The 18847-nt window shown below is 41.6% G+C and overlaps 1 protein-coding gene across 1 annotated transcript in view; it reads left to right on the forward strand.

Annotated features, from left to right (window-relative positions):
• rab10 (RAB10, member RAS oncogene family) overlaps positions 1-18847 on the forward strand; it is a 62271-nt gene that overhangs the window by 13513 nt on the left and 29911 nt on the right. The window contains exon 2 of the mRNA XM_073057113.1: positions 12935-12995. Coding sequence (XP_072913214.1) covers positions 12935-12995 — 61 coding nt within the window. The remainder of the gene's footprint in view (positions 1-12934; positions 12996-18847) is intronic.

The raw sequence follows: 18847 nt of genomic DNA on the forward strand, positions 1-18847 counted from the left end.
TTGAGCATCTTCTCAATTTGAAAGATGATCAGAGTAGCACTATTCCATATGGTTCCTTTTTCAAAACTGATTATTGTGCCCTTGGGGGTTTATCAGCCTTCAAGCCTACGAAGTAACATTTGTTTCTTCCTCATCCTCAGAACTTGTCTTCCTTGAAGATGCGTCTAATTTTTCTGTTATTTAATTGTTGTAAATGATCCTGCTTTGGTCTACTGGGGGTTTACAATGGACCTTGCTAGTTATGATCCTGCTTTGGTCGGCTGGGGGTCTACAATGGACCTTGCTAGTTTTTACATAAAACATCTTTGAGACTTAAATTTTCTGGGGTTCTGGAATGTTCAGACAATGATGACTAGCGTCTCTGATAATCTCCAAGACATCAGTAATGTCAGGAAAACAGTTGTGATATACGAGGAGCTCGAGACTTCACATGGACATAGCTATCCTCCAGGAGATGCATCTAGGTCACTTGGGCACACTAAAGGATAAAGACTACACCTTTTACTGGCAAGGGAAGGGCTCAGGCATGGAATAGGCTTTGTAGTCAGGAACACATTGTTGAAGACAGTGGAACCAGGCAGTAGTGGATTTGAGGGACTTGTTTCTTTTCACCTCAATACCACCGAAAGTCTGGCTTCTCTTGTATGTTCCCACTCACTTGTGCTCCAACCACTGGCATCAACTGTACTTAGTCTTGATTAGTGCTTCTTCCATGGCAGTGTGCTTTTCACACGCTCCTTTCATAGCACAGAGAGCAACATGGACCTTTGGTGTGTTGTTCGACCAGACTGCAGTAAAAGAAATTCCATTGCACAAAGCAAGAAGGGAATCCTTACATTCATGTCAGTAAATGTCTGACCCAGACTTCTAGCAGTATTCTAAGTCATTCAAGAAAGAACTGAGTGCTCAGGTACTAGAAACTATCACAGAAATGGAACTTCTGCAGAATACCATCCTCAGCTATCTTTGGGAAGAAGACCTCAAACAAATGACTGCTTCGATGCCAAATCCAACAAGATGACAACCCACAGTCTTTGAAATCAAACGTGCTAGCCTAGCCAGGTATAAACATTCACCTATTAGAGGAACCTGTGGGTCCTCAGGGCTGCTAGAAGTAAAGTTCAACAGACTGCTAGGCGTTGTAGATCAGTGAAGCCATCCAGACTGGAGCACTGATAGACAATATTGAGTATTTACGATAGCATCAAGGAAGTCCTTGGCCCATGTCAGAGCAAGATGGTTCCCCTCAAATCTATCACTGGAGAAGTAATCACACAGGCAAAAAGATGGAGAAATGGACAGAACATTATTCTGACCTCTACTGCAGAGTGAACAATGTGACCTAGCTCAGCCCTGAATGTTATTGAGTGCCTGCTGACGAAAGAAGAACTGGATGCAAAGCCAACCCTAGAATTCAGCCAGGTCATTGGCAGCTTGGCCCCCAGGGAAGGTACTAGGCAACGATGGGATTCCCTTCACCTCCCCCCCCCCCCCCCCAACCTGATCAAGCACTGCATGACTACCCTACTGCAATGAAGTTTTCTCTGTGCCGACAGAAAGGAGCTGTACCACAGGGTATGAGGGATGCGAAGATTACCTTCTACAAAAACCAAATGTGAGAAGTGACTGTAACAACTATAGGGACATCTCCCCTGAGTTTTGTGGGCAAAGTCTTTGCCCGAGTCTTGATCAGCCTACAGAAGCTGGCTGAATGCAACTGCCTGGTGTCAGTAGCTTTCGTGATGGAAGGTCAACTATGAAGATAATTTTCTCTCTACCAACTCCAGGAGAAAAGCAGAAAACAAAAGAAACCCCTCTACATTTTATTTACTGATCTCACCAGGACATTTGACTCCGTAGCGATGGGTTTTTTTAGATAGATCCACTCCAAGGTAGGCTGCCCACAAAGACTGGCAGGGCATGATTGGATCCATCCATGTTAATATGAAGGGTCTGTGCTCTTTGGAGCCCTTTGACATAAGCAGTGGCTTGAAGCAAGGCTGTGTTCTAGCCTCTGCTTTCCTGGGGACCATCTTTGAACTTCTCCTGAGACATTGCAACAGAGGGATATCTCTGCACAAGATCAGATAGCAGGCTTTTTAACCTTGCCTGCCTAACAGCCAAAACCAGAATGCTTGAGGCTATGATCGGAGAAATGCTGTTCACTAATGATATAGCGATCACAACCCACACTCTGCAGCAACTCCAGAGCTTGATGCATTACTTTTCCCAGGCCTGCAAGGAATTTGGTCTGGCTATCAGCCGCAAACAGACAAACATCTTGGGATAAGACATGGAGGCACCAGTCATTACCATTTATCTCTAAATTGGATGTTCATCAGTTCATATTCCTGGGATCCATCATCAGTGCCAACCTTTCTTTGGATGCAGAAATCAGCAAGTACATCAGAAAGCTATAACTCTTGTCCAAACGAGTTTAGAACACCAAATTCTCAGTCAAAATAAAGATGGTAGTGTATAGTGCTTGTGTCACCAGCTTGAGACCTGGGCACATACACTGAGATATAGGTGTGTAATGGTTAGTGTAATATTATTACAGCTCGTGGCATCCTGGAGTTCAATTCCATTGCCATTCTTTAAGGAGTCTGTATGCCCTCCCTGTGGAACGCATGGGTTTTCTCTGGCACTTTGGTTTCTTCCCACAGTCCAAACAAGTACAGGGTAAGTTAACTGGACATTTTAAGTTGTCCTGAGATTAGTTTTGGGTTAATCAGGTTTGTCAGGAGTTGCAAGGCTCAAAGGATCAGAAGGCCTATTCTGAGCTGTATGGCCAAACAAACAAGAAGGATCACCATCTTCCACTTAAGAAGCCTTCATCAATCTTGGGCATCTCTCATACCAGCCTGTACTCAGGCAACGTTGGCTGGGCTGCATCCCCTGCATGTAGGATAGCCGTAGCCTGAAAGACTTATCTATGATGAGCTGGCGACAGGCAAGAGGGCCACTGGCCACCTGCATCTGCGCTGCAAGGATGTCTGCATTCGTGACATGAGGGTGCTGGACATCAACACTGAATCCCTGGGAGGAACTTGCAGGCAACCACACCAGGGGGAGAAACACTCTGAAACAAGAACTTAAGTTGGGCGTAAAAAGTTGCTGAAAGTGACAAAGGGCAGACAGAGCCCAAAGGAAGGAATGCTCGAGCAGAGCTGAGACTGCTTTTAGATGTGATCTTTGCAACAAACTGCTAATCTTGCATCACTTTCATCAGCCACAAATGGTACTGCACCAACAGCGTAGTCAGTTTGGTTGCAACATCTGTGACATTTGGTCTCAACTAATTTTCTTATCTGAGACTTCAACACATTTTTTAAAAATTTGATCCTCCTTTGAGCTCTGTGTGTACCAACCTTCATTCTGCTCAGAAATCTGGCAACTTTTCAGTCTTTCTTTAACTTAATGTTATCATCTTTATTTTTCATGTCAGTTGTGGATGAATTGTTTTTCTTTTTGGGATTTTGTGCCTACCTGCAAAGTGACCAAAAAAAAATTTAAATGCCAAAGCAACCATGTATTGAAACCTAGCCTCAGATGGACATTGAGGGACTGTTTTAAAAAAGTAAATCATACTGCTGTTCAATGGTAAGAAATCATGCAGATTATTAATAATTAAATTCAGTTTTGTTCTAATCATGGCCAAGAAATAACCAAGGATAAGAGGCATTGGAAGGTGTTATTTATATGAAATCAAATTGTATCAATGCTATGAATGAGATCAAAGATTTAGATTACCAGTAATAACATTATATGGAATTATCTGTTTTGGGCAAATTAGCAAGAAGGATTCTGTTCCTCTAAATTTCATTTTTTTTTACTGTGTTGAACTGAGCAGTAAGTTGTGTGCAATGCGACAGAATTGGAATCAACAAGACTGATTTTAAAATGGCACAAGAACAGGAACTTATCAATTAAAATTAAGATATTTTTGCATCTCAATGATTGTTAGGTAGTTCTCATGCAAGTTGATTTTTAGTAGGAATGTAGAGGCTTCAAAGTAACTGCTATAGTTGTTCTAATTATTAAAGAAACATATAGTAAAATGTTTCTTTGCAATCTACTGTTTAGCTTCTATCTGTGTTAAATGGTATTTTGTCAAATAATGGTGTGACAGGATACTTCAATGTAGAATTGGCATCCTGTGCCATGTGGAACCCAGTGATGATCCTTGTGCCATATGCCATGGGAGTAGCTTAACTCGTGGACATTTTAAATACTGGCCCAGATAGGCTGGGGGCTCCTTTCTCCACGATGCTAAGGCTGTAAGACTGCCTGCAGTTGTTGTGCTTTGCTTGTAAACTTTGGTGACATGCCCTGTTACTATGATGAACTGAATACTGAGGCTTCGGGCCTACTCTGACTTGCTCTGAGGATTTGGTTTTAAGGGCCAAAATGGTTTGGAATGCTGTCATTGCTGGCTTATCTTATTTGCATGATTTTTAAAAATCTTTCTCTGTGGGCACTGGGGGTTGGTCTTTTGTTAATTGGATTATTTTGGGTTCCTTTCTGACTGCCTATTAAGCAAACAAATGTCAAGGTTGCATTATTTATACATTTGTTGATAATAAATGCACTTTGAATGTTGTATATTACCATATGTCATTGTCTGAAAATGAAGGACATCCTGGGTGAAGAGCATATTCTAGGATGTTGTCAACCTGTATATTGAACCAATGAAAGTTACCTGTATACATCCTGCTCTTAAACGTTTAAATGGCAGTGATCATTGTTTCCCTGAGACATGCCAGAAGCAGTTGATTGTTGTAGAGAAAGCTGAGGGAAGGGTGGGTTGTTGGTCACTTGCAACTTAATGTCTGATTCCACATTAGTATGTTAAATCCTTGGCACAAGAGCCAAGGATGTCAGCAGTGGCTGATAAATAAGGGGAGATGAGCAACCAAAGATGGTGTTTAATTACTTCAGATGGGGTAATTGGTTGGAGAAGGAAGAGGATGGTGTAAACAGATTGAAGGGAGTCAAGAAAGAGACTAAAAAGCAGAAATACCATCCTTTGTGCACACAGAAAATGGGCCAAAGGACTGCAAGGGGTAAGTTGGTGCAGGAGAGAGACGAGTAAGGTGCTTGGGGGTATTGGATCTGTGGATTTTCAGTTCAAATGGGCCAGGACAAATCACCTTTTGAGGAAATTTGCTAATGGAATAGATGTGGTTGCTCACAGTAAATTGCTCAACTAGTTTAGAACATGTAGTGAGACAAACAAGTAAGATGGATACTGGAGAAAGTCAGCAGACTAATCAGCGTTATGGAGGAAAATACAGCCATTGTTTTGGGTTGAGATCCTTCATTTGGACAGTGTTCTTCCAGCATCCTGTTACAGGAGTTCATCCAGCATGCATGTAGCTGCAAGATCCACTATGTGTAATCTCTTGTCTCAAAAGCTGAGAGTTATATGCTGATGAGTGTTACCTAGCAAAGCACAGCTTGGCAGCCTACAGATTCCCAGATATTAAGGGTGACAAAGGTTATTAGTAAGATTAATCAAGGAATTCAGATATCTTGGCAGCCAAATAACAAATGATGGCAGGTATCAAATACAGAATAGCAATGGAGAAAGAAGCTTTCCAGAAAATGAAGACCATATTAACAGACAAAGATAAGCATGTGCACTAAAAGCAGAATACTGCAGTGCTACATTTATTTATTTTATCCTGACTTATGGAAGTGAATGCTGGACCATTTCCCCAGCAATGGAAAAGAGACTAGAAGCAGCTGAGTTATAGTTCTACAGGAGAATGTTAAAAATATCATGGACTACACACACATCAAATGAAGTTCTCAGAAAATCCCAATCAGTTAGATCGTTCATACCAACGATAAGAGAAAGACAACTCAAATTCCTAGGACACATGAGGAAAGATGAACCAGAAAAACTCATACTCTTTGGAAAGATCGAGGGAGCAAAGAGAGGAAGACCTCGGCTGATGTACATCAAAAGCCTAGCCAGGTGGCTACACTGAGGAAATGGAAGTCATCCAAAGAACAAGGGATTGATCTGTATGGAAAACCATGGTCACCAACGTCCGCATCGGATACGGGACCTAGACAGGCAGACTCAATCAAGGAAAGGGCAGGTCTAAGCAGTTGGGGTGTAGGAGAGAAATTAATCTGGAAGGTAGCAAGGGGCCATGAAATATCTTTGGCAGTTAAGATTCAGGAGAGTTTCCAAAACATTCCACAAATAGGAGGCAAGTGCAGAAATAGTCGGGGCCTAGCAGAGATATTGAAATCATTCTTGATGACAGAGGGACCAGAGGGTTGTAGGATGGCCAGTTTTGTTCTGCTGTTTAAGAAGGGCTGCCGAGTCTGACATCAGTATTGGGAAAGTTATTGGAAGGTATTCTCAGGGACCAGATACAATTTTTTTGGATTGACATGGGCTGATTAAGAAGAGACAGTGCGGCTTTGTGCATGATAGATCCTGTCTAACCAACCTTGTATTTTGCCAAGGAAGTTACCTGGAAAGTGGATAAAGACAAGGCTGTGGATGTTGTCTGTAAGGACAGACATTTGACAAGGTCCTGCATGGGAGGTTGGTCAGAAAGGTTCAGTTGCCCACTATTCAAGATTAGGTCGTAAGTTAGATTGTCAAACTCATTTTAGGTCACGGGCCGGATTGAACAAAATGCAGCTTCATGCGGGCCGGATCAGTCGGACATGTGCGAACGCAGCTTTCGTTGCCTCCGTTTTTTCAGCCTGCTCTCATGTGTCTCAGTCTCTGCTATAACTACAAAGTGTTTCACTTTACAAATTCCGTTTCTTATGAAGAAGACTGCCGAATAAACACTAAAAACCCTGAAAACCTGGTACCTGAATAAACTCAGCATTAGCCATATCATATGCCATAGGCGCTTCGATTACTGGGGCCAGCTTTAATAGTAATTAGATATTATCTCGCGGGCCAAAGATAATTCCACCACGGGCCGGATTTGGCCCGCGGGCCTTGAGTTTGACATATATGGATTAGACATTCAATTTGGGGGAGAAGTCAGAGTGGTGGTAGACGGTTGCCTCCCTGACTAAGGCCTATGACTGTGAAGTACCGCTGAGATTGTTGTCGGGTCCATTTTTTTTTACATCTACAGTCTGGATGATATGGTTAAATTTGCAGATAACTCCAAGATTGGGGTGTAGTGGACAGCAAGGAAGTCTATCATAGATTACAGAGGGATCTGGATCAGCTGGAAAAATGGGCTGAGAAATGGCAGATTAAATTTAATGCAGATGAACAAGAGGTATTGCACTTCAGTAGGGATCATTCGGCGTGGGCTTGCACAGTGAATGGGAGGACATTGAGGAGTGTGATTGAACAGGGATTGGGAAATACGGGTCCACAATTCATTGAAAGTGTTGTTACAGGTAGATAGGCTTGTAATGAAAGGTTTTGATATATAGGCCATCAGTCAATTTATTGAGTCCACAAGATGGGATGGTGTGTTGAAGTTGTAAAGACATTGGTGAGGCCTAATTTGGAGTATTGTGTGCAGTTTTGGTCACCTACATACCAGAAAGATGTAAACAAGTTGAAAAAGTACAGAGAAAATTTAAATGGATGTTGCCAGGTCTGGAGGGCCTGAGTTATAAGGAAATATTGAATAGGTTAGTATTGTATTCCTTGCATTGTAGAAGATTGAGGTGAGATTTGATCGAGATATTCAAAATTGAAGGGTATTGGTAGGTTAAATGCAAGCAGGTTTTTCCCACTGAGATTGAGTGAGATTACAACCAGAGGTCATGGGTTAAGGGTGAAAGGTGGGAAGCTTCAGAGGAACATGAGAGGAAACTTCAGATTATCGTGGGAGCTGCTGTCCCAAGTAGTGCATGGAAGCTCGATTTTGATGTTTAACCTGAGTTTCGATAGGTACGTGGAATATAGGGGTATAGAGGGCTGTGGTCCTGGTGCAGGTCGATGGGAGTAGGCAGTTTAAATGGTTTTGACATGGACTAGATGGGCTAAAGGGTCTGTTTCCATGCTACAATTGTCTGAGTCCAGCCAAGTTGACAGTTTATTTTCCTCTGAGATGCTGCCTGACCTGCTGAGTTCCTCTAGTATTTAAGTGTATTACTCAGTTTACAGTATCTGCAGAATCTATTGAGGATCAATCTGGTTTAGTAAAGTTGATTCAGTGTCCCAATATGCCAGCTTTGATTCAACAAACAACAATGGTGTTGTCAGCAAGCTTAAATATGGTATTAGAGCTATTCTCAGCTTCACATTCGTAAGTATAAAGCAAGTAGAACAGGAGGTGTGTGGAAATATTATTAATCAACTAACTGATCAGTGAGGAAATCCTGAATGCAGTTATACAGGAAGGTACTGGTGCCCAGGTCTTGGAGCTGGGTGATGAATTTCAAGGAGATGATGGTGTTGGTTGCTGAGCTGTAGTCAGTGAAGAGTGTCCTGGTATATAGATTTTCATTGTCTATGTGTCGTCTAGAGCTGAATGAAGTGCCATTGAAATAGCAGATGCTATTGACCTGTTGTGATGGTAGGCAAATTGGAGTGGATGCAGATCATTTGTTTGGCAGGAGTTAATGTGCTCCATGGCCAACTCCTGAGGCACTTGGACATTGATATGATTGATGGCTGTTTGAATCCAGTGGGCATCTTACACTGCCAAAGTGAGAGGTTGAAAATGTCCATAAACACTTCTTACACTTGAACTATACAAAGGCTGTTTCTGAGCTTTCAACTGATTTTCACTTTAATTCTTCACCCGGTTCTCAGGGCTCCTGCATTACTTAAGTTAACTAATTGCATTCCAACTTGGCTCATGATAGTGGAGACAAGCCTCTAGGTGCTGGAATCGAGCGAACAATTGTTGGAGTAAATCACCAGGTGAGTCAAATCTGCCAGGGAGCTGAACAAGTTATGATTCAGATTTTGACTGTAGGTTTGTGCTGATCAACTTTCAAAGTTGAAAAGTGCGGCTAGAAAGTTCAGCACCTACCCACAGATGCTGCTTGACGCATTGAATTCTCCAGGTTGTTCCTGGGATTTGGCAATCTTCGGGATTTGATACTGAATTTAACCATTTTTAGAATTTAACCATTCAAGAAAATGGATCTCAGGGTTATGTATGGTGACGTAGCTATGTGCTACACACAGAGCTAGAAATAACGACGCGCAGTCTGTAAGTTGCACTCGAGTCTGGTTTATTCAAACTTTGCAGCACTGGCTTTTACGCAGTTCAGTTCCTGCCCTCTCTAGGCGGAAATGACGTCGGGTGCATTACAAAAGTCTCTTCCCATGCATGGGATTTCTCCCCTTGCTGGTGAAGAAGGCCCAGTGCCATTTTGGGGCTGGCCTCTGCTGACGAGCGTGCCATTTTGTGAGTCGGTTTGCCTGCGTAGAAAGTGAGTCGCCATGGTGACGTATAAAATTCTAAAGGGATTGGACAGGCTAGATGCAGGAAGATTGTTTCCGGTGTTGGGTAAGTCCAGAACAAGGGGTCACAGTTTAAGGGTAAAGGGGAAGCCTTTTAGGACTGAGATGAGAAAAAACTTCTTCACACAGAGAGTGGTGAATCTGTGGAATTCTCTGCCACAGGAAACAGTTGAGGCCGGTTCATTGGCTATATTTAAGAGGAAGATAAATATGGCCCTTGTGGCTAAAGGGATCAGGAGGTATGGAGAGAAAGCAGGTACAGAGTTCTGAGTTGGGTGATCAGCCATGATCATACTGAATGGCAGTGCAGGCTCAAAGGGCCGAATGGCCTACCCTGCACCTATTTTCTATGTTTCTATATACATTGAAGTAGAATTGTTTCCTCTTGCACTGACTGGTCTTGCTGGTTTTCATTTGTCCTTTACCTCTTCAAATGTACCTAATCATTATTCACTGGCCTTTACCACTCTTTGAGCTACTATCATCAGCTCGACTGGCACTCACAACTTAATTGATATTTGGCCATCGGCTTTGTCACCCGCATCCTTTTTACCCACTCTCTTCCTTTTTTTCAAGGTAAAGCTGAGAGAGATCTAGACTAACATTTTCTGTTGTCAAGGAAATTGGGGGGAGAGAGAGAGGCATGCTATTAAACTGCCTTCTGGGCTGAGGGGAAAACCAACAAGCTATTTGAAAAGTAATAAGCATGCAGAAACAAATGGGAAGGAGAAATGGTGGTGTCATTAAATTTGCTTCTTGGGCTCTCGTTTAGGGATGACCTGCATATTTTTTAAGACTATACTCATGACCTTAGAGAACTTTTTAAACTAGTTCTTGCAAAGCTGCTTCTGAGGTTCTCGTAGAGCAAGCATTTTAACAATTTTAACAATTGCGAACAACAGCCAAGTACTGTGCTCAGTTCTGGTCGCCTCACTACAGGAAGGATGTGGAAGCCATAGAAAGGGTGCAGAGGAGATTTACAAGGATGTTGCCTGGATTGGGGAGCATGCCTTATGAGAATAGGTTGAGTGAACTCAGCCATTTCTCCTTGGAATGGCGGAGGATGAGAGGTGACCTGATAGAGATGTATAAGATGATGAGAAGCATTGATCATGTGGATAGTCAGAGGCTTTTTCCTAGGGCTGAAATGGTTGCCACAAGAGGACACAGGTTTGAGGTGCTGGAGAGTAGGTACAGAGATGTCAGGAGTAAGTGTTTTACTCAGTGGTGAGTGCGTGGAATGGGCTGCCGGCAGTGGTGGTGGAGGGGGATACAATAGGGTCTTTTAAGAGACTCTTGGATAGGTACATGGAGCTTAGAAAAATAGAGGGCTATAGGTAAGCCTAGTAATTTCTAAGGCAGGGACATGTTTGGCACAACCTTGTAGGCTGAACTACAAGGTATTGTGCTGTAGGTTTTCTATGTATTCTGCTCAAAGCGTTGCCACTGTTGGTGGTGTATGTAACTAAGGAATAAATCTTGTCTAAAACCAGTGTTAACCGAATCTGAAAATGAACTGTGCCTGTCCAATGTAAACAAAAATTGATTTATACAGGTAGTCCCCAAGTTATGAACGTCCGACTTACGGACAGCTCGTACTTACAAACCGAGGAAGGAGAACGCTATCCGCCATTTTAAGTCGTTGCCGTTGATACTGTGTTGAGTGTTTAACTTTGTATGTATTTGGCTTACATTTTTCTTAGCAAAATTCACCCTGACCCCGGCCCCCCCCCCCCCCCCCCCCCTTCCATTCGGCTGGTGGTACAGTCAGATCAGCACCGGGCTAGAGAACGGAGGTTCCCGAGTTCGATTTAGTGACAGACCGCTCCTGTACCGACCGGGTTGATGTCAAGCTCGCAACTTGACCTTGTAAAAAAAACACTGCCACCTCCAGTAAATTCCCACGCAGAATATTGTGGAGGATCAAATACCAAACCCAGCACAGCTCCCACTTGTCCCATTTAGCCTGTCTCAGTGTGGCGCAGCTTAGGACCCGGGGAATTCAGTGCTGTGGTTGTTAGGACCCAGCGGATCTTGGGAGCTGGCACAACTCGGGACCCGCTGCCCGCAGTGTTTCTGTTCCATTGACGTGAAACGATCGCGATTGAAAATAAAGTGGAAATAATAAAGCATTTGGAAAAAGGTGAAACTCCATTGGTCATTGGAAGAGCGTGAGGCTACAGTCGGTTGACGATCGGAACAATTTTAAAGGATAACGGATAAAGTTAGAATATTGGAGCATGTGAAAGTTCCTGCCCTGATGAAAGCTACAATTATTACTAAGCAACGCAGTGGTTTAATTATTGGAATACATATGTTTCTTAAGTGTTTTATATGCATAGAAAGGTAAAATATATACTATATACTAAGACAAACGTGTGACTAACTGACGCTAAATAATACCGGATGTACTTGTTCGGACTTGCGTACAAATCTGACTTAAAGACGGACTCAGGAACGGAACTTGTATGTAACCCGGGGACTGCCTGTAATTGATTAAAGTGTGATTTATAAATTTGCATGTAATGTCATGAATATGTTCTGCCATTTTGAATACAAGGAATTGAACATTTGCAAATGCATTTTGCTCACGCAGTTGGGATTCATATTGAGCAAGGCATGGATTTATTTTATGCTGACTGGTGCAGAATAAGTTGTGTTTCTCTATTTCAGAATCTGAATCTGTAGTAAGCAAAACATTCTTCATCAAGTAGAGGTTCACAGTTTAACAGAATTCTGAAAAAAAAGTTAGTCTAATTTGAGTGGATGAATAAGTGTGGAACCAAGTTTTATTTCATAATGTGATTCAAAAGTTAAATGAAATCTGACTTGGGTGCTGAATCCTGTTTCGTGTTATTGAAACCTTGAATCACATTGCACTACATGTTCATATTTGGCAATTAACAGATCATTTGGTTTATTACCTGTATTCTGATTTTTTTCCCCCTAAATATTTTGTCTTGGTTGACCCCGAATTCATAATGTGTAATTAATTACCCATGAACATCTCGAACAATTGTAACAGCAGTGTTCTACTATTTAGTTGAAGACGAGATGAATATTCAAATACTAAAAATGACTTGCCTATATTTCCTGCTCTTTCTCTCATTTAGTAATGTTACATATTTTTTTCATTATGGTATGACCTATATCAAAACTATAGCATGAAGTTTGAATTCCTTTTTTTAAAAATTGTAACTTTGAGGACTTTGATTTTAACCACAAATTAACCTGAATTCTTTTCCCAAGTTTGTTTTATTCGTATTTTCAGTTGAAGATATTTCCCTTAAATTCTGATTCCAATATTTCAAATGACGTAAGTGTAGGGTTGGATTGCTAGAGAACTAAATTAGGCTTGTTTTGAAGTAATATATTTTGGGTGGCTATACCCAGGGCAAGTCTTGATTTGCCTGTTTGTTTTTGGGAGGGGGGAAGCAATGGAAGCATTGGTTTGATCTGAACTCTGGACTAAATAATTCTCGTGTTTTAAAATACTTCTCTCAATTTCAGGAATTGATTTTAAGATCAAAACAGTGGAACTACATGGAAAGAAGATCAAATTGCAGATATGGTAAGGTGGACCTTTTTATAGATAGAAAGATTTAATGCTCCATGAAAGCATTTATAGATTTTTCTTGAAGTCACAGTATTGGTTATTTTTATTAAATTCTAGAAATTGAGGTGTATGTGTGAGAGAAATTATAGCAAATAAAGATGGTAGAGAATCTTCAGAATTCTGAAATATCCTTCCTCAAAAATTTCACTTGTGATTGCAAAGCTTTAGTTTGTAGATTATTGGATGTGTATCTCAAATAGATCCTGAACTCTGAACCTCCTGTTTTACTCAGTTAATCAAAATTCTAACTCCAGAAATGCCTGCCACTTTGTATACTTTCAAAAAGATGTTGCACACAATTTTGATTTGGTGTTAGAAATGAACAAGTCTGGATAATAAGTACTATCTTTTTCAATGTTGTGTGAATATAAATTCGTGAATTCCTGCAAGTTGCTTTGCAGTATTGCTTACTGGCCTATCTATGCTCTGTTCATATGCTGACTGAGAATGTATGATTTTGTATTGCTAACATTAACATTAATGTATTAACAGTTAATTAATATATTAACAGTTTGCTAATATAAGGCACTTGTTGATGGAAGAAATAAGATGTATTGTTTCCTTTGTAATGGCAGAACACTGAAGGGCATTGTAATATTTTTTAAATGCACAACATAGTCAGAACCTTACTTGCATTATTGGTAAATTATGCTATTTACAAAGCAGTAGTTCAGGATTCTCAAGCAGCAAACATCTCGAATTTTTTCTCCAGTTTATTGCTTTGGAGATTGAATTCTGATTAGGTATTCTGCCATAGTGGTTTTGGCTATTATTTTGGTATCTATTCTTACCAGAGTACCCCTCTTTTTACAGCTCCTACATTTTCCATATTTTGTTTAAAAATTATTTATCACATTTGTGGTTGGTGCATAGAACATACTACCAGGTATGGTGGTAGAAGCAGATACATTAGGGACATTTAAGAGTCTCTTGGATAGGCACACAGATGATGGCAAAATGGAGTGTGTGGGAGGGAAGCATTAGCTTGACCTTGAAATGGGTTAAAAGGTTGTCATAACATTATGGGCTGAAGGGCTGGTATTGTGCTGCAGTGTTCTGTTCTATGTTCTTTAAGCTTGAACAGTAAACTGCGTTGGAGCCTAGCATGAATAAAATTTCAGGTTAGATAGTTTTCATAGTTGCCGGTGTGGCCTCTAGGGTGGTTGAAGGAAATCCAGTGGGCAAGGGTGTGAAGGAGTTGACCAATCCTTGTAGAGAGCCATCAGTGTAGGTGACATGGCCATCTGGTGCTAAATCAACAACCAGAGGTACAAAGGTGGTAATCACCTAGTTTGTTGATTAAGTTGCACTTAACTTGGCAGAGCTTCAAACAGGTTGAATGCATTGTATGATTGTATGGGGGGGGGGGGGGGGCAGTGGAATGGATTTTCTGGCATCTCTTCAAAAAGTTACTGTGTTGGGATGGGCTTCATTGCAGTCATGCCAGAATGAGTGTTCTTAGAAATGGCTTGGGCTTTAGGTAACACTGTAGTATTTGAATGAGTGTTCAAATAAAGAAACTGGATAAAATATTAAAGAAGGCCATTGTGCAGTGCAGCAAAATAGGAATTGAAAAGATTCAAACTGTAAATTAGTAGGCTTAAGCATTGGGAAGTTTTGGAAACCTGAGTAATTCGGGAAGAAAAGACAAATGCAGTTTTTCAGCACTTTAACAAGTATTGAAAGTAGTAGAAACAGATGTTGATCCATTGGCAGAGATAGAAATTATAACAAATGAGGAACCAGCAGTTTTTTTTGACTTGATAGTTGAGGCTATTGTGGAGGTGTTAGTAGTGATCCAAATTCCAGAATGGTTGCACAGGACCGGAAAATCGCAAAATCTCTCCACTCTTTGGGGGAGCAGTGACAGGAAATTATAGGCCAATTGGCCTGACTTCAGTGGTTCGCAAGATGTTAGAGACCATTATTAAGACTGAGTTTTTGGGATAGTTGGGGAGGGGAAAAAAAGGCAGATGGTTTTACTTGACAAAAACATCTGTTGGGATTCTTTAGAACATAATAGTACAGCACAGGAACAGCTCAGTGTTGTCACAAACCAGCTAAAAAGCAAATCGAAAACACCTGAGCACTAACCACTCCTACCTACACCATGTCCATATCCCTCCATCTTCTTTACACCTATGTGCCTATCCAGACGTCTCTTAGAAGCCTCTAATGTATTTGCCTCTACCACCATATCAGGCAGTGCATTTCCAGCATCCACAACTTGTGAGTTAAAAAAAAAACCTGCCCCTCACATCCCTCTTGAATCTATCCACTCTCATCTTCAATGCATGCCCTTTGGTATTAGACATTTCAACAGTGGGAAACAGATCCTCTCTGTCCACTCTGTCTCTCATAAGCTTGTAAACCTCTATTAGATCTCCCCCTGGCCTCCAGTGCTCCAGAGAAAACAACCCAAGTTTATCCAGCATCTCATGATAGCACATGCCCTTTAAACCGTGCAGCATCCTGGTGAACCTCTTCTGCACCCTTTCCAAAGCTTCAACATCCTTCCTATAGTCGGGCAACCAGAACTGTACGGAGCACTCAATACGTCCTAACCAGAGTTTTATAAACTTTTAACATAAACTCCAACTTTTGAATTCAGTGCCTCAACTAGTAAAAAGCAAGTATTCCATAAGCCACCTTAATCACCTTATCAACCTGTGTAGCTGCTTTCAAGGAGCTATGAACTTGGATCCCAATATCTCTCTGCTCAGCAACACTATAGGATCTGCCCTTAACAGTGTACTGTCTCCTTGCATTTGCCCTAACGAGGTGCAACACCTCACATTTATCTGGGTTAAACTTCATCTGCCATTTCTCAGCTATATTCTTTGCCGATCTTCTGTGCTATCCACATCTCTATCAATCTTGGTATTATCCACAAATTTACTAACCCACCCATCTACTCATCTACTTTTTCACACAGGACATTTATATACATCACTAAAAGCTGAAGTCCCAGCATACATCCCTGCAGAACTCTACTGAATACAGACCTCCAGCTAGAATAAGTCCCTTCAGCCATTACCCTCTGTCTTCTGTAACATGCCAGTTTGCTGCAGAACCCATGCACCTTGATCTTCTGGATTAGCATCCCATGAGGAAATTTAATACATGTAGATTGTCCACTCCCCATCAGTATTCCTCATCACCTTGTCAAAAATTTCAAATCAAGTTGGTGAGGCACAACATGCCATGCATGTGGTTCTCCCTAATAAGGCTATGGGTTTCCAAATGCTCATATATCCTATCCCTCAGAATTTTCTCCAGCAATTTCCCTACAGCTGACAACTATCATGAGACTCCCCAGTCTATAGTTCCCTGGATTTTCCCTTGTTCCTTTTTTTTTTAGCAAGTACAACATTAGCCACTCGTCAGTCCTCTCGGAACTTGCCTGTGGCTTGAGAGGACACAAAGATACTAAGCAATCTAGTCTTTTGCATCCTTCAAAAACATGGGGTAAATCCTATCAGTCCCTGAGGACTTGCCCACCTCAGTGCCTAAGAGATAGCTTTTTAGAACGGGTTGTCGTTGAGCCTTCTAGGGGATCAGCTATACTGGATTGGGTGTTATGTGATGAACTGGAAGCGATTAGGAAGCCTAAGGTAAAAGAACCTTTAGGAACCAGTGATCACAATATGATTGTGTTCAACTTGAAATCTGACAGGGAGAAAGTAAAGTCTGATATAGCAGTATTTCAGTGGAGTAAGAGAGAGGAGTTGGCCAAAGTAAATTGGAAGGAGCTGCTGGCAGGGATGTCAGCAGAGCAGCAATGGTGTGTGTTTCTGGGGAAAACAAGAAGATGCAAGATAGATGTATTCCAAAAATGAAGAAATAATCAAATGGTAAAATAGTACAAACCGTGGCTGACAAGGGAAGTCAAAACTGTTGTAAAAGCAAAGAGAGGGCAAACAACAAAGCAAAAATTAGTGGCAAGATAGGATTGGAAGTATTTAAAAACCTACAGAGAACTAAAAAAAAATCACTAGAAGGGAAATGATGAAAAATGAAAGCAAGCTAGCAAATAATATCAAAGTGGATAGTGAAAGTTTTTCAACTATTTTAAGAAAAATGAGAGTGGATATAGGACTGCTAGAAAATGAGGCAGAAGAAATATTAACAGGGGACAAGGAGATGGCTGATGAACTGAATGAGTATTTTGCATCCATCTTCACTGTGGAAGACACTATCAGCATGCCTGATGTTGTAGTGTGTGAAAGAAGAGAAGTGGGTGCAGATACTATTACAAGAGAGAAGGTGCTCAAAAAGCTGAAAGACCTGAAAGTACGTAAGTCACCAAGACCAGAGGAACTGCACCTAGTGTTCTGAAGGAGGTAGCATTGGAGATTGTGGTGGCATTAGAAATGAAATCAAAAATCATTGGACTCTGGCATAGTGCCAGAGGACTGGAAAATTATAAATGTCACTCCAATCTTTAAGAAAGGAGGAAGGCAGCAGAATGGAAATTATGGACCAGTTAGCCAGACCTCAGTAGTTGGGAAGATGTTAGAGTCCGTTGTAAAAGATGAGGAGATGGAGTACTTGGTGACACAGGACAAGATGATTTCCTTCAGGGAAAATCCTGCCTGATGAGACTGTTGGAATTCTTTGAGGTGTTTACAAATAGGATAGATAAAGGGGATGCAGTGAATGTTGTATATTTGTTCTTGCAGGCGGCCTTTGACAAGGTGCCTCACCTGAGGCAGCTGACAACAAGTTAAGAGTCCATGGTATTACAGGAAAGTTATTAACATCGTCAGAGCATTGGCTGATTGGTAGGAAGCAGCGAGTGGGAATAAAAGGTTCTTTTTCTGGTTTGCTGCCAGAGACTAGTGGTTTGCCTCGGGGGTTGGTGTTGGAGCAAATAGTGTTGAGAAAACAGGTAGAATGCAAAAGGACTTAGATATTAGGAGACCTGGGCAAGAAAGTGGCAAATGAAATACAGTGTTGGAAATTGCATGGTCATGCACTTTGGTAGTAGAAATAAATGTGCAGACTATTTTCTAAACAAGGAGAAAATCCAGGAATCTGAGATGCAGAGGGTCTTGGGAGTCCTTGTGCAGAACACTCTGAAGGTTAACTTGCAGGTTGAGCTAGTGGTGAGGAAGGCAAATACCATGTTAGCTTTCATTTCAAGAGGTCTAGAATGCAAGAGCAAGGATGTGATGCTGAGGCTTTATAAGGCCCTGGTGAGGCCTCACCTTGAGTGTCGTGAACAGTTTTGGGCCCCTCATTTTAGAAAAGATGTGCTGGCATTGGAGGGGGATCCAGAGGAGGTTCACAAGGATGATTCCAGGAATGAAAGGGTTATCATACGAAGAATGGTTGGCTCTGTACTCGCTGAAATTGATAGGGATGAGAGGGGGGATCTCATTGAAACGTTTGGAATGTTGTAAGGCCTAGACAGTGTAGATGTGGAAAGGATGTTTCCTTTAGTGGAGAGTCTCGGACAAGAAGGCACAGCCTCAGGATAGAGGGACGCCCTTTCAAAACAGATGTGGAGAAATTTCTTTAGCCAGAGGGTGGTGAATTTGTGGTATTTGTTGCCAAGTGCAGCTGTGGAGGCCAGGTCATTGAGTGTATTTAAGGCAGAGATTGATAGGTTCTTGATTGGACATGGCATGAAAGGTTATGGGGAGAAGGCTGGGAACTGGAGTTGAAGAAATTTAAAGAAAAGGATCAGCCATGAATGAATGGCGGAGCAGACTCGATGGGCCAGATGGCCTAGTTCTGCTCTTATGTCTTATGGTCTTATGATCTTAGGAGGCCCACCACTTCCTCTTGACCTCTGAATGCCC

Source organism: Hemitrygon akajei, chromosome 9, assembly GCF_048418815.1.
Source record: "Hemitrygon akajei chromosome 9, sHemAka1.3, whole genome shotgun sequence".
Taxonomy (NCBI): domain Eukaryota; kingdom Metazoa; phylum Chordata; class Chondrichthyes; order Myliobatiformes; family Dasyatidae; genus Hemitrygon; species Hemitrygon akajei.